This window comes from Oratosquilla oratoria, chromosome 8, assembly GCF_046742065.1.
Source record: "Oratosquilla oratoria isolate Oo_2021 chromosome 8, ASM4674206v1, whole genome shotgun sequence".
Classification (NCBI taxonomy): Eukaryota; Metazoa; Arthropoda; class Malacostraca; order Stomatopoda; family Squillidae; genus Oratosquilla; species Oratosquilla oratoria.
This window is the reverse complement of record NC_134784.1, coordinates 76162450-76183837: the sequence shown is the minus strand read 5'-3', so window position 1 is coordinate 76183837 and position 21388 is coordinate 76162450. Positions and strand designations below refer to the sequence as shown.

At 39.8% G+C, this 21388-nt stretch overlaps 1 protein-coding gene across 3 annotated transcripts in view; it reads right to left on the bottom strand.

Annotated features, from left to right (window-relative positions):
• Tip60 (Histone acetyltransferase Tip60) overlaps positions 1–21388 on the bottom strand; it is a 60363-nt gene that overhangs the window by 24022 nt on the left and 14953 nt on the right. Inside the window, exons 5-6 of one of the 3 annotated variants that reach the window (XM_076189467.1) lie at positions 18156–18278; positions 13529–13615 (exon numbers count right to left, since the gene is read on the bottom strand). The exons of 1 other annotated variant lie outside the window; for it this stretch is intronic. In XM_076189467.1, coding sequence (XP_076045582.1) covers positions 13529–13615; positions 18156–18278 — 210 coding nt within the window. The remainder of the gene's footprint in view (positions 1–13528; positions 13616–18155; positions 18279–21388) is intronic. One more of the 3 variants, XM_076189468.1, reaches the window with a different exon arrangement.

Genomic DNA, 21388 nt, shown 5'->3' with positions numbered 1-21388 from the left:
CGCAACATCGTACGTCTGGCAGCTAATGCTGCCCGCGAGATTTTGGCCTGGAGTGAAGTGGTTAACAAAGCGTTCAACAAGGTGCCCCACCAGAGACAACTAAATAAAATCAAAGCCCATGGCATGGGAAGAAAAGTGTTTGAATGAATTAGAGCTTGGATCAAAGACAGAAAAGGTCACCATAAATGGTGTGAAACTCAAAAGGGGGAGTGTTTCTAGTGAAGTTCCCCAGGGCTCAGTTTTCGGTCCCTTATTGTTCATTATGTACATAAAATACTTGTCAATGGGATTAAGTGATAAAGTTTGCAGACAACACTAAAACAGGATGCCTAATTTGGTCAGGAGATGCTGCTGAGATTCTGCAGTATGATCTTAACAAATTGTACACATGGTCAGTGAAATGGCAAATGGACTTCAATATCTCAAAATGCAGCATGTTAAACATAGGGCTACACAACCCCGAAAATAGATATAGCTTAGATAACATGTTTTTAGAGAAAACTGAATGCAAGAGACTTGAGAATTCTAGTGAGTCCTGACCTTAAATCTAGGAAACAGTGCATTAGTGCCAGGAATAAAGCTAACAGAACACTAGGTTTCATTGCTAGGGTGGTTATGAATATAAATGCTAAGTTTATTATTAAACTCAATCTAGTGTTAGTCCTATCCTTGACTATGCTGTACAGTTTTGGTCTCGGTCTTATAGAAAGGACATCAATTCACTAGAATCAGTACAGAGAATGACCAAAATGATACATGGGATCATAAATTTACCTTACAAAAAGACGCAGAGAGTGGGGGTGATCTGATGGAGGTGTTTTGGATCAAAAGCTTTAACAAGGGTGATGCAAACAAGTTCATCATATTAAGACAACAGGCAGGAATCGCATAAATGGATTTAAATTGGGCATATTTATATTTGAGAAAGAAATAGAAAATAATTGCTTTACTAATTGGGTGGTCAACGAATGGAATAGACTTAGTAATCATGTAGTGAGTGCTGACACTATCGGTTGTTTTACGAAATGGTTCGACTTTATGGATGGGGATGACAGGTGGTAATAGACATAGAACTGCCTAGTATAGGTCTTAAGGTCTCCTGCAGTCTTTCATTCTCATGTTCTTATGTATACCCCTGCTCTCCTCCTCACTTCTTCATTTCTCACTCTATCCAACCTTGGAACCCCTACCATACTTCTCAGACACATTTAAACTTCTCTTTTCTCTCTCAAATTCCAAGTCTCTGCCCCATACACTGTTGTGGGTACAACCACCCCTTAATCTAATCTTCTCTTTGCATCCATTACCAGATTCTCATGACACTTTTCAATCCCCCAAGCCATTTACTTCCTTCTCTGAATCTACAGTTTACCTTCACCCCATTCCTCAATTTCATACCACATGCAACTCCAAATACCTAAATCTTTCCACTTTCTCCAGCCTCTCTCTTTTAAGATTTATTTCCAACTCTGCCATCCTCTCCCGTTGTACATCGTATCACCTTATTTTTACCCACATTTAACTTCCCATCACATATCTTTCCAAACTCCGTCACTAACTGCCTTAACTCTCCTCTGACAGTGCCACAAGCAGTGTCATCCACAAACAACAACTGGCTTACCTACCACTTCTCTCCATTACCATACACAGGGTCCTCTGTCCCCCTGCCACACTGCTTGGGTCTAGGGCAATGGTAGAAGGACACAGGCAAACAGAAATTATGAATTTTCTGGATATGAAGACGGATAAATTCTTGCTATTTTCCCTTTATTTCACTGATTTTTTTTTTCACCTTTTAGGTGTTGTAGTTTGCTTTTTCAACCAAATTAAAATAATTATGGGAAAAGTGTATTCTCTATCATTTCCTAAATATTCCTTGCCAGATTATAGAGGCTTGCTGTGTTGCCAATCATACACCAGTGCATAACATGTGGTGGGAAACTGTATACAGGGTGTTCAAGACAAATTTTATCATTTTTTTATCTCCTGTCATTTCAGTACCATTTGAAGGATTAAATACCAGTAAAGTGCAAGAGATAAATGATTCCGTGTACTATTGGTGGGTGTGAGAGCTAGGGAGCATGGACGACTGGAAAGCACTGGGATACTAGAAGAGAGTGACCTGCATCATGATGATTTGCACCAGATTAAAAATATTCTGACAGCTGCAGCTCAGTGCTCCTTGAATACCATGGAGGCCATGAGATGTGAACTGGAGAACTGCAACAGAGATGTGAAAGCCATGGCTAGCATGAAGGATCATAGCAGGCGTTCTGGCTGTCTGCTCAATGAAATTTGTCGAGAAGCTGCATAAAAAGGTGCAGCAAGAACCAGACAAGACAATGCGGACCTTGGCAAAAGAGATGGGCCTTGGAGTGGCAACTAAGAAGAAAACGCTGAACAAGGATCTTTGCTACTCCTCATACAAGAGGCGCAAGGGCCAACTACTCACCACCATGGCCCAAGACAGCAGCCTTACAAAAGACAAGAAACTCCTCAAAAGGGTCAAACACCCAGTTGAGCTGGGGATACTCTGGTTCTTCTCAGATAAGAAGAACTTCTGCCAGGACCAGTTGCACAATGCACTGAAAAACAGGTGAATAGCCGACAGTCCACATGAAGTCCGGCACTTCATGAAGACCAAGTTCCCTCAAAATGTGATGGACTTTGGTTGCGTTTCCAGCGAAGGCCATGTCATGCCTACATCTTTGAAGAGGGACTCATACTCACTTCAGATAGCTATATTGAGTTGCTGTTTACTGTTGTCAAATGCTGGGTGGAAAGGGTGGCTGCGGGAAGACCATGTGTGTGGCAGCAGGACTAAGCTGTGTCATACCTCTGGGAAAACCCAGAAATGGCTGTCTGAGACCTTAACTTCACCAGTCCCAACATCTGGCCCCCAACACACCTGATTGCAACACCATGGTCTATTATATGTGGGGCACAGTTGAAAAAGACACCAATTGTACTGCCTGCAACACCAAATACAATCTGATTCCCAGGATCAAACTGGTGTTTAGGTATCTCTCGAAGGACACCGTGAAGGCCATGTGCTGCAGGTTCAGGTCCTACCAATCTTGAGTAAAAGCATATTAACCCCTTCAATACAATGATGCCTATGTAGGCATCATGAGGAGCAAGTGGGTACGTGAGGATACTGATGTTGGCGTCTTGATTATATTGTAGTTGTGCCTGCGTGACCCCCATACTCTGTAAACTGGCTTCATCATATTTTCTATGGTTATCAGAATTCACGGGTGAAAGAGAACGAGCAATACAGAGGTAACTTTATTTTTTATAATGCGAGTATTATGACACAACATCGCTAGTCTGGCAGCTAATGCTGCCCGCGAGATTTTGGCCCGTATTGAAGGGGTTAAGCTTGTAGTACATGATTTTCTACTTCTAAATCCAAATTGGTTGGGGTTTAGTAATTTGTTCTCTCCCAAGTGTTTGTCCATTTGTTTAAACTCTTTCGCATATTTTTGCAATTGTGCTTGTAAGGGATACTGGTCTATAGTTTGTTGGATTTTCCTTATCTCCTCCCTTATATATTGGTACAATATTTGCATTTTTCCAGTCTTGGGGTACTTTTCCTTCTTTAAACGAAAAGTCAATTATCTTGTGTATTTTATCTGTGAGTTTATCTATACATTCTTTTAATATCCAGTTCGCTATTCTGTCTGGCCCATGTGACTCTGACATCAAGTTTCTTTATTTGGTCCCTTATTTCTTTCTGTGTCACCATTATTTCTTTCATTTTGGGGATCCTTCTTGGTGACCATCATCCCACATTTGTGAGCTTTCAACTGTAAATACGGACTTAAAGTGTCTGGTCATTACTTCAGCCATTTCTACATCTGTGTATTCTTTATTTCCTTCACAGTTTCATGTTTGTCTTTTAATCTATCATTTACATATCTGTAAAATAGTTTAGGTTGATCTTTGCATTTTGCTATTATATCTTTTTCATAGTTTCTTTTTTCCTCTCTGCGTATGTCTACATATTCATTTCTCAGTTTGATGTATGTTTGCCATTTAGTCACTTTTTTGTCTCTTTTCCATCTTTTCTAAGCTTTGTCTCTTCTATCTTTAACATCAGTACACTTTTTATTATACCAGCACTTTATGTACACCCTTTTCTGTTTCTGCTTAGGCACATGTTTATCTGTACCCTCCTTATATATTTCTTTAAAAATGTTCCATTTCTCTTCCATCTTTGTTTCATCATTTGCAAAATTTTCCAAACTAGCATTCTGAAAAAAAATATTCTAAGTTTTACAAAGTCAATTTTGTTGTACAATCTGCCTTCTCTATGTTTCTCGTTCCTTCTCACATTTTGTTCCTTAAGCTCAATCTCTATTAGTATGTGGTCACTCTTTCCAAGTGGTGTTTTATAGTTTATTTCTTCCACAATTTCAGGCTCAGATGTGAATATCAATTCTAGTCTCAATGGTTCTTCATTTTGTCTATATCTATATCACAGAGTCAATGTGTAATCGATGGTCATATCCAGTAGGACATTGCCCCAGAGTTCCTCTCCACCTCCCATTGTCAATTCTTCCCAATTTATTTCCTTTGCATTAAAGTCACCCATAATTACTATGTTTTCTCCATATTTCAGTGTCTCGGTTAACTCATTCTTTGCGTCTTCTAGTAATTTTGAGTGTTTGCTGTCAGTCCAAGTCTTAGTTTTTGGGGGCACATATACAACTATGAACTTTCTACTTTTCATACTGCAAGTTTCAACTTTAATTGCAATCAATTCCACATTGTCTTTTCCTTCTGTTGCCTTTATTACACTTAGGTCCTTTCTACTTAAAAGAAAGACTCCTCCCCCTTTTTGTCCATTCTATTTTTCAACCAAAGGTTGTATAAACCTTGTCCTAACATACTTGATTGTATAGGACCTTTACGTTTTGTCTCCACAATTCCCATTATGTCAGGTTTCTCTATTGACAGTCATTCAATTAATTTATTCCTGAAATCAGACAGCCCATATTTGTATATGCCACTTTTAATTTTTTCTTTTCTTCTCTTTTTTTTGTTTGTTTCCATTTTTCTTATGTACCATTTTCTCACTCTCAGATCCAGCACTCTCCAAAAATACTCATTTTTTCAGTCTCCGTTCTTTTCTTGTTTTTTTTCCTTGGCTTCACTTCTCAGTGCCCTATCTTTCTCTATTTCCTCTTCATTCATTTCCTTTTTTATCCACACATTTTTGTATTTTTCACTGTTTGCTAGTTTTGCCACTTTTGATAGTATTTCTTCTACTATCATTTGAGTTCTTAGTTTGATTTTCATTGGTCTGTAGTTTTTTCTTTTGAGCATGTACCCATCCTATGTACTTCATCAATTTCCTTATCCAGATTCTGTCCCTTGTCTTGAATCACTTTTAGTATCACCTTCACAATTTTTCTCTTCTTTTTCTCTTTGGTATTTGTGGACATTGTGTTTTTCACTGATACCATAAACCACAATGCATTTCTTTTGTCAACGGTGTCTCTCAACCAATTTTCCTTTTCTTTGATCACCTTGATAACCAATTCCTTTGCATTCTGTTCTACCTACTGCTGTACTATTTCTTTGAATGAGAGTTTTTGATTTTCACGTTCCTTTTTCCACTGATTTATTTCATTCAGATCTCTCTGATTGATTCTTCCATCTTTTCAGTTACTGCTTGTAATTGTTCTCAAACTTCTTTCTTCCATTCTTCATTTGTATTTCTAACCTCATTTTTCTTTATTTCATTTTCTCTTTTTATTGCACTTAGTTAATTTTTTAGCTCATTTAATTGTCTCGGTATCACCTCGTTAGTTGTGCGTAAGTTGGATACCTCTAGTTGTAAAGCTTTATGGTCTAATTTTAAATCAATCAATTCATCTACTTAGTTGTTAATTTCTTGATTCCTTATTGCTCTTAAATTCATAAATGGTGTGTGTGTGTGTGTGTGTGTATTCACTTGGTCTTTGGATCACGTGTTGGACTCGTGATCAACAGCTATTTCCCTCCTGGAAGAGAGCTCAGAGCTCGTAGGTCCGATCTATGGGTAATGCTATGACCTTGCACACACACACACCCCCAACTCCCTGCCCACGAGAGTCAGAGTAACGACCCAAAGCGCAGTGGTACAGAAATAATTTCAGCCCTGGGCAGGATTCGAACCATGAGCTGCGGGCCACTATTGTGGCAGCTCAGTGCTTTACCAACTACGCCACCGAGTCGTGTGTGTGTGTGTGTGTGTGTGTGTGTGTGTGTGTGTGTGTGTGTGTGTGTGCGCACGTGTTTTACAGGATGAAAGCTATGCTCGTAGTGACCAATTTTTGTATCTCTCCACATCCAGTTTATTCTTAAAATCTTGTATAGTTTTGGCACTCATTGTTTCTCCATTTAGTTTGTTCCAGACATCAATCACTCTATGTGGAAAGCTATTCTTATTCAAATCTCTTCTGTAACTGTCCTTCTTTAGCTTCTTTTCGTGTCTTCTTGTTTCTCTACTGTCCCATTTTAATAAGTCCTCTCTATCAAGAACTTCCACCCCTTTCATAATTCAACAGATGGTCAACAAATCACCTCTTTCTCTTCTCTCTTCCAGTGTTGATAGATGTAATTTATCCAATCTTTATTCGTATGTCAAATTTGATAGTGTTGGTGCCATTTTTGTCACTGCTCTTTGAATTCTTTCTAATTTTCTTATGTTTTTTTTTGTGCTAGGTGCCCAGTGTTGCAACATACTCTAGGTCTTATTAGTGTAACCACTATTTTCTTTACCATTTCTTCCTCTATGTAGTAGAAGGCCACTTTCATTGATCTTAATAAGTTAAAAGTCTCTCCAAATAATCTATTGATATGTTTATCAGGTGTCAAGTCACTTGAGATAATCACTCCCAGGTTAATTTCTGAATCGACTTTTTTGACTTCCTTGTTTCCAATTCTATATTGACCCGATATTCTATTTTTGCTTTTTACAAATTCCATTACCCTACATTTCTTAATGTTAAAATTTATTTCACATCTGACTCCATTCCCATATTTTGTCCAGGTCTTCTTGTAGCAATCTGCAATCTTCTTCTGTGCTTAGTCTCTTGAGTAATTTGGCATCATCAGCAAAGAAGTTCATGTAACAATTCACCCCCTCATCCATATCATTTATATATATGGCAAACATTAAAGGAGCCAATACAGAGCCTTGCGGGATGCCACTCTTCACATCTTCCCAGTTCGAATTTTTGTCTCTAAGTACCACTCTCATTTTTCTCCCACTTGAAATCCATTTCTGTGTGTGTGTGTGTATTTCCGTAGTTGCACCTAGTTGTATTTTACAGGATGAGAGCTATGCTTGTAGTGACCCATTTTTGTATCTCTCCATATCCAGTTTGTTCTTAAAATCTTGTATAGTTTTGGCACTCACTGTTTCTCCATTTAGTTTGTTCCAGACATCAATCACTGTATGTGGGAAGCTATTCTTTTTCAAATCTCTTCTGTAACCGTCCTTCTTTAACTTCTTCTCATGTCCTCTTGTTTCTCTTCTGTCCCATTTTAATAAGTTGTCTCTATCAAGAACTTCCATCCCTTTCATAATTCTGTAAATGGTCAGCAAATCACCTCTTTCTCTTCTCTCTTCCAGTGTTGATAGATGTAATGTATCCAATCTTTGTTCGTAAGTCAGATTTGACAAAGTAGGTGCCATTTTTGTCGCTGCTCTTTGGATTCTTTCTAATTTTCATACGTTCTTCTTTGTGCTAGATGCCCATAGTGTTGCAGCATATTCCAATTTAGGTCTTATCAGTACAACCACTATTTTCTTTACCATTTCTTCATCCATGTAGTCGAAGGCCACTTTCATTGATCTTAATAAGTTAAAAGTCTCACCAACTAATTTATCAACATGTTTATCAGGTGTCAAGTCACTTGAGATAATCACTCCCAGGTCCCTTTCTGAGTCAATTTTTTTGACTTCCTTGGTACCAATTTTATAATGACCCAATATTCTATTTTTGCTTTTTCCAAATTCCATTATACTAAATTTCTTAATGTAGTTCATTTCACACCTCTGACTCCATTCCCATATTTTGGTATGATGATTTTGGTATGATGTTTGTATCTTTCTAATCTTGCGGTGCCTTTCCTTCTTTGAGTGAGAAGTCTATTATCTTGTATAATTTGTCCATTAATTCATCTATACACTCTAACATCTAGGTTCTTTATTTGGTCTCTTATTTCATCCTGTGTTACCTTTATTTCTTTCATTTTAGGGGATCTTTCTCGTTGTCCATCATCCCAAATTTGTGAGCTCTCAATTGTAAAAACAGTCCAGAAATGTCTGATCATAACTTCAGCCATTTCTATGTTATTTCTTTATCTCCGTCATGCAGTTTTACAATTTTGTGTTTGTCTTTTAATTTATAATTTACATATCTGTAAAAGAGTTTAGGTTGATCTTTAAATTTGTCTATATTTCTCATAGTTTCTTTTTTCTTTCCTGTGTATATTCACATATTTGTTCCTAAGTTTTATATATGTTTGCCATTTGGATGTTTTTTGTCTTTTTTCCATCTTTTCCAGGCTTTATCTTTTCTGTCTTTAGCCTCAATGCACCTTTTGTTATACCAACACTTTATTTAAAACTCTTTATGCTTCTTCTTTGGTACATATTCATCAATTTCTTCCTTGTACTTTTCTTTGAATATGTTCCATTTGTCTTCCATCTTTGTTTCCTTTGGAAAATTTATACCAGTTTGTGTTTTGGAATTTTTTTCTTAGTTTTACAAAATCCATTTTGTTGTACATTAATCTTCCTTCTCTATGTTTTCCATTCCTCCTCACATCGTTTTGTTCTTTTAATTCAAACTCTATTAGTATGTGGTCATTCTTCCCAATTGGTGTCTTATACTACATTTTGTTCACAATATTAGGTTCAGAAGTGAATACTTAGTCTAGTTTCGACAGTTCCTCAGTGTTTCTATATCTAGTATTTTCCTTAACCCACTGTGTTAAGGTATATTCGATGGTCATATCCAGCAGATTGTTGCTCCAAAGTTATTCTCCCCCTTTTACTATCATTTCTTCCCAGATTATGCCCTTTGCGTTAAATTCACCCATAATTACTACGTTACCACCCTCTTTCAGTAACTCATTTAGAACATTCATTGTGTCTTCAGTAATTTAGAATGATCACTATCAGACCAAGCCAGTGTTTTTGGTGGCACATATACTACTACAAATTTTCTACTTTTCATATTTTTATTTACAACTTTGATCATAATTTATTCCACATTACATTTGCCTTCATTTATCTTTGTCACATTTGAACTCTTTTTGGTCAATATCATGACTCCTCTTCCCTGTTTATCTGTTCTATTTTTCGCCCTATGGTTGTATAGACCTTGTCCCACCATACTTGTTGTTAGAGGGCTTTTCAGTTTTGTCTACACAAAAACGGGTCACCACAAGCATAGCTGCCCTTCCTGTATAATACAACTAGGTAAATACACAATTCCCATGTCAGGTTTCTCTATTTCCAGATAGTTGTTTAATTCATTAATTCCAGAGATCATACCATCGATATTTGTGTATGCCACTTTTAGTTTCATATTTTCTTCTCTTTTTTTATTTAAGTTTCCATTTTCCTGATGTACCATTTTTTCAGTCTCAGATCCAATACTCTAAAAAAAGTAAATAAATAAAAAATAAAATAAAGAATAAATAAATAAACAAATAAATAAATAAAATAAAATCCCGTCGCCGTTCTTTTCTCATTTCTATCACTGGCTTCAATTCTGAGAGCCTTGTCTTTCTCTTTTCCTCATCACTCATTTCCTTTTTAATCCACATACAGTGTTCCCTCGCCACTTCGCGCTTCATGTTTCGCGGCTTCAGTGCTTCGTGGGTTTTTCCAAAATATTCATGCAAAAAAAGTCATCATAAAATTAAAAATTAAAAAATACAGGCATATCGGCAGCCATATTACGGAAAGATGCGTTGTTTCATGTTGATGTGTGAGAGAGGTTTCCCTGCATGCCAAACAAAGAGATGAGTTGACTCAAGAGACTTTGTACATGCCTGTACTGTACTGTACTGTGCATGCCATGGGCACTCATACAAGGTGCTTGATTGGTTCCTGGCGCAACATCAACCAATGAGAGCACGAGTGGATTTATCCCATGAGCTGATTGGCTCACCCAGCATCTTCCCTTGTTGTGTCTCGCCAGCAGGGCTGCCGTTTTGTAGAATTTTGTACCAAAACGTAGAAAAATAGCAGTATGTGGCAACTGCGCAAGGAATTTTTTTCTACATATCAGCGGGCTGTTCAAAACATTTAAAAACTCAAGCTGTTGTTTAAAAATCATATAACTAGTTATCAAATAATAAATGGTACATCAAAATATATGACTTTTATTGGTAATTATGTTACTTATAAAATATTGTTCCCTAAAAGATGCATTTTTTCGGTGTAGAAAAAAATTCTAAGCTAAAGTTTCAGCTTTGTGCAATGGTAATACAAAAAAGAATTTTTATATTTTACTGAATATGTTACGGCATGAGGGCCTTATAATTTAAGAATGTATAAAAAAAAAAACTAGAACCAACATTTTGTCAAAGTTTGACAAGTATATCTTGCCATGAAAGTCTGCACATGCCCAAGGAAAATGTATTCCTCAGTATAACAACACTCTCCCATTCTACACGGTGTAGAAAACGCGGCAACCCTGCTCGCCAGTCTCGTCCACGTTGTTGACTGTCTCGCAAACTGTATCTTAGTGTTGTGTTTGCAATAACTTTTTTTGTTTAAGCGATAACTTTTTTTGATTAGTTAAGCCCTTACAATGCCGCCTAAGCGCTGTACCCCTGCGAAAGCTTCCTTCGGGGCGCCCATGAGGAAGAAGATGATGATGACCATCAGCGAAAAAGTGAAACTTTTAGATATGATCAAAGAGGCCAGAAGTTGTGCATCTGTGGCACTCCATTATGGCGTGAATGAATCTACAGTGTGGTACATCAAGAAAGAGGAAGCAAACATCTGCAAAACTCCTTCAATAACCTTCAATAAGGAAGCGAAACGTGTGGTAACTCCGCATAATAAGAGAATTGTGAAAATGGAAACTGCATTGGCATTGTGGAATGCTGATTGCAAGGAAAAGACAGTAAGTTTGGACACTAATATGATCAGGACAAAGGCCAAAGCTCCCTATGATCAAATCTTGCCCGATGACGACAATGAAGAGGCTGAAGAAGGTGCTGATGAACCTGACGAACCTCAAGCCAACTAGCGCTCCCAGGAATGATTCACCTCCTCAAGGACGAGGATTTTCAGCCAGCAAAGGCTGGTTAAAATTTTTTTAAAAAAAGATGCGGCCTAAGAAGCATGTCTCTGTATGGTGAGGCTTCCTCTGCTGACAACGATACTGCTCGTCGTTACGTGGAGGAAGAGTTTCCTAACCTCATCAGTGAGGGAGGCTACCTCCCTGAGCAAGTTTTTAACATGGATGAAACAGGCCTTTTTTGGAAGAGGATCCCTTCATGTACATTCCTCTTCAAGGACGAAGTGAAGAGGCCAGGCTTCAAGTGCCACAAGGACCGTGTGACTGTCATCATGTGTAGCAATGCTGCAGGTTTTATGCTTCAGCCAGGCCTTATTTATGAGGCCAAAAATCCCTGGGCATTAAAAAACAAAATTAAGGCTCTGCTGCCCATGTACTGGATGCACAATTCCAAGGCCTGGATATAGAAAGCTCTGACCCTCGAATGGTTCCTCCATTGCTTCATTCCCCAAATGAAGCTGTATCTGGCTGAAAAGGCCCTCCCCTTTAAGGTCCTTCTCCTGATGGACTGTGCAAGAGGCTATGCAACGGACCTGCAATATGACGGGGTGCAGATAGAGTTTGTGCTCCCCCCAAACACCACATCTCTAATTCAGCCGATCGATCAAGATGTCATTTGTGCCTTTAAGGCACACTAAACTCACTCCACGATGGAAGGCCTCATCTCGGCAGTTGACGACGACAATGAAGAATTCACCTTGAAAGCATACTGGTGTAGTTATGACATTGCCTCATGTTTGTCTAATATCCAGCAAGCATTAAAGGACATGAAAAGTGAGACCATAAATTCTAGGTGGAAGAAATTATGGCCGAACGTGGTGCACGACTATCCAGGCTTCACTCCTGATGAAGCTCAACACTCAGCGGTGGAGAAGGCAGTGAGGCTGGCTTGCATCATAAGGGATGAAGGATTTGTCAACATGACAGAAGAAGATGTCAGCGCCCTTATGAATTGCCACTCGAACCCACTAACAGATGAAGACCTCCTTGAGATGACAAAGTCTGCAACTGAGGAAGAAAATGAAGAGGAAGACGAGGAAGAAACTGAAAAGCATGGCCTTACCCTGGAGAACCTGCAACAATTGTGCAACATGGCAAGGGCAAAGCAACAATTTGCACAAGACATTGACGACACTATGGTTCGAGCTGTCGAGTTTAGCAATCGTGTTGACGGGGTTATGTCCTTGTACAGGGGAATTTTGAAGCAAAAGAAAAAACAAAGACAACAACTACCCATCACCATGTTTTTCCCCAGCTACACCGTCAGCACCTCCAGCAGAAGAGTCTCTGAGTGAACCTAAAGCCTCTATGAGTCAAGTGAGAGCCTCTCCTCCACCACTAACACAAGCCTCTTCACCTCTCTCAGAAAGCAATGTTGATGAATATTAATTACTGTATAAGGTTTTATAATTAACAATTTAAGTAAATACGTGTAGTGCTGTAATCTTTGTCTCAAATATGTAAAGTATAAATACTGTTTACATATTCTAAACAAACATTCTGGTACCCACATGTACATACACGAAGAATTCCTAAAGGGGGGCAAATCCTACTTTGCGGTTTTTCACCTTTCGCGGGAGGTTCTGGTCCCCATTAACCATGTAAAAAGAGAGATCACTGTATGTCTGAATTTCTCACTGTTTGCTAGTTTAACCACTTCTGATACACTCAAGTTGTATTTGTTTTCTGTGTGATGCTTTTGACTGTGTCTAATTTTTTACATATTGGTTTTTGTTTGTAAGCATGGTACAATCTAAGTAAACCCAAGAATGGTAATTCTTATTCTTACAACAGAAAGATGAATATGCATATGTGACAGGTCTCATGCATTTTGGGCATGTGTAAGAGCCTGAGATTGTTTGAATGGTGTAGCTTGCAAAAAGAAGGATGGAAGGAAGTTGGAGTGTTCTGAATGGATGGTGAACACTAAGCCTCCTCTGGAAACCAGGTATCAGTTTGCACCTCTGGGCATGAGGGCGAAGAAGGGAGGGAGGGAACTTGTAAGCCATTCTGGATGGTGGATTAAAGGACACTTTCTCTCCTAGAGCACTGTGCCTTGCCTCAGAACTCCATCCTCCTTCCATCACCTCTGTGTCATTACTTGAAGGCACAGTTTCTTGCCACAGGCCTCACCATCAAAGAAGAGTAGAGAGAAATCAAAGTATTGAATAAAAAAATTGAAAAATTCTCAGCATGTGATAATATACCTGTAGAGTTACTGAAGTAGGGAGGCCCTCCTCTAGAAAGGGAGATCTGGAAGTTGATCCAAGAGGTGTGGCTGCAGGAGGGGATCCCTGAACGGTGGCAAAATGCAATCAATATACCCATTCATAAGAAAGGCTCAAAGCAGAAATTTAAAAAAAATTAGTTATTAGTTTGTGCATATGTATAAAGTACTGACAGATATTCTCTGATTTCAGAGGTAAAGGGACAAACTAGGAGTACAATAAGATTCATTTCAACTGTTTGCAGATTTTAAGCACACATGTGACAGTGCACACTGACAATCAATGAAGCAAGTCAATGTGGCAGTTATGACATTCAAGCAAAGCTTATTAATCTAATTAAAGCCAGCTATGTAGACAGCAAATGTGCAGTTAGAATAACAGATGATCATCCATTATTTCAACTTCATTAGTGGGTTAAGACAAGGTATGCTGTCACCTCTTTTCAATATCATAATAGAAAAGGGAGTGAGAGCAATGGTGCAATACTGAATAACTGAAATTCATTTTAGAGCCAAAAGCAGATTATGTAGAAAAGGTAATTTTCTTAGAGTTCAGTCATGAAAATGGAATGATATAAAAGGTTATATTAATGCCCAAGAATAATGCAATAGATACCCAAGTGAGAAGAGGACAGATGCTGAAGGTGTGGATTCATGAGTTCTTTAAAATATTTTGTTCTAGACATAACATACATAATTAGTGAATCACACCACTCACAATGTTTACATGTTAAATGCACTGACCATATTCATATAGGTCACCCCTCCTTTCCCCAAGTCATCTTGTAACAGATAACATTCTAAATTATCCTACAATTTTATAGTTTAACGACTGTTAAAACATGAAAATTAAAATTAGTATACAACACTAAGCATCAAAAGGATTTCAATTTCAGTCTTACTACTGTGATTTGAGAACATCTTCAAGATAATGCCTTGCTGCCTCACAATTATTTCACTACTTCCACATAAATTTCCCTTTACCACAGGCCACATGCCAGATAAGCTAATCCAAAACATTAACCTTTTCCTTCTTGTTTAACATAATTTTTATTACAGCTCTTTCAAGGTTACCATATCAGATGGCATGTATAACCAAGATACATAACAACTTCCCTTTCATAAGGGAATATTAAGAAAACTATCACATTTATTTGTTACAACATTATGTATTATGCAAAGATGTTCTTACTGCAAAAAATACCAAATACACAAAAAACAATGAATCATGAGCATGACTAGGAGTTTTCAAAGCACTATAACAGATGGTGGTAATGTGAGTCAGCCACACAGCAACAATGATTATCATCAGCATGAGTCGCCATTATCATCCTATTTCAAGTTTCTTTTATAAGCTAAAAGATACATACATATACCAAAATCTTTTTCCCCCTTACAAGGGAGGTAGCCAAAAAACAAAGGCATAAAACCATTCCCCTCATTCCATCCCTAATACACTCCACTCCCCTCCACCCTCTACCCTCCCTCTTATCTTGGCACCTCCTGGATGACAGGTCATCCCTGCATCTTGTCCACTGCTCTGGGTCAGAAGCAGTGTCACAAAACACAGCATATCCACAGCAAGGTTGCTTCATTAAATCAGTGACCCTCCCTCTTTGCCCCCCCCCCCATGCAGAAAAGAAGACAGGGAGAAATCCCTTAGGGCTGCATCAAATTTTTCTCACACATACTACCTCACCCCCCATCCCCCACCCATTCCACCTCATGCATCACAATATCATCCATATACAACCATTCTCCATTCACCCGTCTTCTATCCTCTCCTGTCCTTCCTCAACAGACATTCCCCTCTTCCCCAAAGCCCCTTTTACGCCATCCATCCATCTCATCCTAGTCACTCCCTCATGTTCACTTCCTCCACTTCTGCCTTCCACACCTCTTTTACTAGTCTTTCTTCACTCATTCTTTCCATGTATCCAAACCATCCCAATACTTTCATCCACCCTATCTCCCAACTCCCTTACCACCCCCTTTCTCCTCCTCACCTCCTCATTTATCACTCTATCCAGCCTATCATACTTTTCAGACACCTCATCTCAAACACATTCAAACTCCTCTCTTCCTCTCTTATGTTCCATGTTTCTGCCCCATACAGTGCTGTTGGCACAATCACTTCTTCATACAATCTCCTCTTAGCATCCATTCCCAAATGTCTATTTCTCATTACACTCTTTAATCCACCAAGGCACTTACTCGCTTCTCTCAATCTACATTCTACCTCCACCCCCACTCCTTCCTTTCCTACCACATTCGCACCCAAGTATCTAAAACTGTCCACTTCCTCCAGTCTCTCTCCCTTAATGCTCACTTCCAATCTGCTGCCACTTTCACCCCTTGTACATCTCATCACCTTACTTTTACCCACATTTATCTTCAACTTCCTTCTTTCACACACTTTCCAAAACTCTGTCACTAACTTCCTCAATCCCTCCTCTGATCCTGCTACAAGTGCAGTGTCGTCCGCAAACAACAGATGGCTTATCTCCCACTTTTCTCCATTTTCTTTAACCATCTCCAATCCCTGACCCACTACCCTTGCATTTACCTCTTGCACCAGCCCGACCATGTATAAGTTGAACAGCCAGGGTGACATAACACATCCCTGATGAAGTCCCAGCCTTTACCTCGAACCACTCACTCTCTCCATTTCTAATCCTGACACACGCTATAACTCATAAAAATTCTTGACTGCTCTTAACAGCTCTCTTCCTATCCCGTATATCTGTAAAACCTCCCACAGAGCCTTCCTGTCTACCCAGTCATACGCCTTTTCCAGATCCATAAAAAACAAAAAACATCCTTACCTTTTCCTATAGCTTTCTTACATATCTGTCTTACCACAAAAATCTGATCTACACAACCTCTACCTGTCCTAAATCCACTCTGTTCCTCTCCTAATCCTCTCAATCAAGATCTTCCCATAAGCCTTCCCAACTACACTTAACAAGCTAATCCCTCTGAAACTACTACACTCACACTTACCCCCTTTTCCTTTGTAAAGTGGAACTATACAGGCACTCCTCCAGTCCTCCAGCACTCTACCCTCTTTCAAACAAACATTAAATAACCTCACCAGCCAGTCCACCATCACTGTACCTCCTTTTTTCTGACATTCTGCATGACATCCATCCAGACCAGGTGCCTTACCTGCTCTCTCCTCCATTTTCCTCACTCATTAAAGTCATTTTCTTAGCACTTCCCACTGCAACTACCTTTCCCTCCCTATCCTCCTTCATAATTAGCAACTCCCTAAAATACTCTGCCCATCTTACTCTTACTGCCTTCTCTTTCATTATCATCTCCCATCTGCACCTTTTACCTTTTCTTCTCTACTTGATTTGCCTCCTCTTTCACTCTTAATTTCTTTCCAAAACATCTTTTTATTACTTTCAAGATTTTCTGTCATACTCTCACCCATTTCAAATTTGCTCTCCTCTTTGCCTCCTTTACCTTTTGCTTTACTTCTCTTCCCTTTTCTTTGTATCACTCATATGACTCCGTCGTCCTATTTTGTAACCAATCTATGAAAGCTTGCTTATTCTCTTCTACAACCTTCTTGTTTCCTCATCACACCACTCACTACCCTTCTTTCTATTTCCTCCCATCGTTCTTGTACCACACACCATCTTTGCACACCTTGTGACTCCCTCCTTGAACCATCCCCATTCCTCCTCCACTCCTAGTTCTACTCTATCCTTCACTACCTTCCACCCCTCTTTCAGCTGCTTCTTGTACTCCTTCTCCTTTTCCTTTTCATTTAAAGAGTTCACTCTAAGCACCTCTCTACCTTTTGTCCTTTTCCTCTTTCTCCATCTATCCTCCACTCTCAGCTTACCTTCCACCAAAAAATTATCTGACATTCCCCCACTCTCTCCCCTTAGAACATGTACATCCTTAACTCTTCCTATTATACTCCTATGTACCACTACATAGTCCATTAACACTACCACCCTTTCATCCACCACCCTCTCACATGTGTACTTATGCTTGACTTCCTAAACACTGTATTTGCTATCATCAACTCTCTAGACACATCTCCACCATCAACTCTCCACTATGATTCTTTCCTGGAACTCCACACTTCCCAACCACTCTGTCTATTGGTTCATTTCCTACCCTAGCATTAAGGTCTCCTTTGACATTCCTTCCTAATCCCTCTATGCACTCATTTAAATCTATCCAAAAAGCCTCCCTTTCTTCTACACTCTTCTCACCACCAGGCCCATATGCACTTACAAAAACCCACACCTCCTTTCCCAGTTTCACCTTCATCCACATCAACCTTAAAGAAACCTCCTTCCACTCCACTACATGTTTACCTATCTCTTCATTTACTAGTATAGCCACCCCTTCTCTCCCTCGCCCTCTCTTAACTCCTGAGAACCTCCCAACTATACTCCTAAACTCACACTCGCCCCTCCCTCTCATCTTAGTTTCACTCAAAGCCAACACATCCATCTTTCTTCTCACAAACATACTACCTATCTCTTCCCTTTTATTCTCATCTGTACCACATCCACGCACATTAAAAGACCCAAACCTTTGGGTACTGTTTGGAAAACTCCTAGACCCTCTTATGCCTTTACTTTTTTAGGAATGTCCTCTGTAGGGCTACAGGGAGAAGGATGCCTGGTCCCAATCCCTGTCCCATTTTTCTCGCCTCTTACGATCCAAGTGGGAATACTTGCTGGCAGCATTCTTTTCCCCCACTGCAGGGTACAGGAAACAAGGAAATGAATATTCAGAGAAATGGTACAGGGCAGCAACAAGGGGTTGGGGGACAGCATAACGGAGGGACAGTGGCAGTATAATAAGTGCCATCATTTCCCTGTGAGCAGAGTCCTCCTCTACCACAGACAAAATTATGTGTGGCTCTGGTCCGTAGGGGCGCCCCATACAGACCCTAAAGTATTAACTGCATGCTACTTTGCCACAACAACATGCAGCCCACACTCCAAAACTAGCAATATATATGGCAGGTGTGACAAGCAAACTGTAAGCTTTTGCATTGGACATTTAAATCATGGAATGTAGACTTAAACATGCTTTAACTCTCTGATGGTTGCAAAAAATGAATCATAATATAACAAAATAGTCATCCTTGAGTTTTCTCTGACCACTGTCAACATACAATTAAAACTTCAGAATTAATACTCCAAAACAGGAACCAATGATGGCCACCTCCATGTGGTAGTCCTGTAAGATGGACAGCAATGTTGCCCATTTTCAAAACCTGTCAACCCCCTTCACCTCTATCAGGAGGTGCAGCCCAAAGGGGCTCACACTCAGGTCTCTGGACTGGGCCCAAGATCTTTCTCTATTAACTTCAGCTGTATTTATTTTACTTTTTCATAAATAGAGAGCTGACAGCTGGTAACTGCTCTCCCCTCCCTACAACTTTCAGCCAGTGACACAAAAACAGTCCCACAATGATACAACACAGAGAAATCTGTGAGAGGTTACAAGGAGCATTACCAGTCACTGTGGGGCTGTAGGTTTTCCACTTGTGAAATTTTAGGGAACAACTGACTGAATATCCTATAACACTACCTCATTTTTGGTATACCACATAATATATAAATCACCTTCATACAAGGGAGCCTCTTTTCTAATAACACACTTATTTTGCTGAAATTTCACAAATATTGCAAGTATCTTTCTAGTATCATACTGAAACACATCAGCAAGTAAATGCATTAATTAACCATCACTTACTAAGTGGAGACATGGGCAAGGAATATCCTCACCCCTTCCATTCACTCCATCCACCCCCACTAAGCTGCCATTGATCCTTGGGCCTCCCAAATATCTTTATCTGAAGAAACTTCCCTGTTAATTGTGTTGTATTAGTGTGGGGCTTTTTTTTTATATCATTGGCTGAAGGTGGTAAGGGAAGGGGAGCAGTTATTGGTTGTCAGCTCTCCATGTGTAAAAAAGTGTAGGGAATACAGCTGAAGTTGTTAGAATGAGATCTTGGGCTCAGGCTGGAGATGGAGGGTCAGTCCCTCAGGGCTGCATCTACTGTTGAAGGAGAGGGAATGGACTATTTTGGAAATGTTTCAGCTTTACTGTCCATCTTGCAGAATCATATGCAGGTATCCATCACTGGTCCCTCCAAATAAAGACCCCCAACTCTTAGTACTGTCCCATATCATTTCTCTGAATATTTATTTTCTTGTTTTGGCAAACCCTGTGGTGGGAAAAAGAGTACTGCCACCTGCAGTGGGAAGTGCTAAGAAAATGACCATGATGAATGAGGAAAATGGAGGAGAAATAAGGAAGGCAGTTGTTAAGATGATGAGAGCAGGTAAGGCACCTGGTCTGGATGGATGCCATGCAGAATGTCGGAAAAAGGAGGTACAGTGATGGTGGACTGGATGGTGAGGTTATTTAAAGTTTGCTGGAGAGAGGGTTCCCAAAGGACTGGAGGAGTGCCTGTATAGTTCTTCTTTACAAGGGAAATGGGGACAAGTGTGTGTGTGGTAGTTTCAGAGGGATTAGCTTGTTAAGTGTAGTTGGGAAGGCTTATGGGAGGATCTTGATTGAGAGGATTTGGAGAGGAACAGAGGGAGTAATTGGTGAGGAACAGTGTGGATTTAGGACAGGTAGAGGTTGTGTAGATCAGATTTTTGTGATAAGACAGATGTGTGAGAAAGCTATAGGAAAAGGTAAGGATGTTTTTGGGGCTTTTATGGATCTGGAAAAGGCTTATGACAGTGTAGACAGGAAGGCACTTTAGGAGGTATTGCAGATATATGGGATAGGAAAAAAGCTTTTAGGAGCAGTCAAGAGTTTTTACAAGAGTAGTAGAGCATGCGTCAGGATTAGAAATGGAGAGTGAGTGGTTTGAGGTAAAGGTGGGACTTCATCAGGGATGTGTTATGTCACCCTGGCTGTTCAACTTATACATGGATGGGGTGGTGAGAGGTAAATGCAAGGGTGGTGGGTCAGGGATTGGAGATGGTTAAAGAAAATGGAGAAAAGTGGGAGGTGAGCCAGCTGTTGTTTGCGGACGACACTGCGCTTGTGGCAGGATCAGAGGAGGGATTGAGGAAGTGACAGAGTTTGGGAGTGTGTGAAAGAAGGAAGTTGAAGATAAATGTGGGTAAAAGTAAGGTGATGAGATGTGCAAGGGGTGAAAGTGGCAGTGATCTGGAAGTAAGTATCAAGGGAGAGAGACTGGAGGAAGTGGATAGTTTTAGATACTTGGGTGCAAATGTGGTAGGAAAGGGAGGAGTGGAGGTGGAGGTAGAATGTAGATAGAGAGAAGTGAGTAAATGCCTTGGTGGATTAAAAAGTGTAATGAGAAATAGACATTTGGGAATGGATGCTAAGAGGAGGTTTTATGAAAGTGATTGTGCCGACAGCACTGTATGGGGCAGAAACATGGAACATAAGAGAGGAAGAGATCTAAGGGGTTTGAATGAGTTTAAGATGAGGTGTCTGAGAAGTATGATAGGGGTACCTAGGCTGGATAAAGTGATAAATGAGGAGGTGAGTAGGAGAACAGGGGTGGTAAGGGAGTTGGGAGATAGGGTAGATGAAAGAGTATTGGGATGGTTTGGATGCATGGAAAGAATGAGTGAAGACTAGTAAAAGATGTGGACAGTGTGAACATGAGGGGCAACCTAGGATGAGATGGATGGATGGGGTAAAAGGGGCTTTGGGGAAGTGGGTAATGTCTGTTGAGGAAGTACGGGAAAGGACAGAGGACAGGGGTGAATGGAGAATGGTTGTATATGGATGATGATGTGATGCATGGGGTGGAATCGGTGGTGAGGTAGTATGTGTGAGAAAATTTTGATGCAGCCCAAAGGGA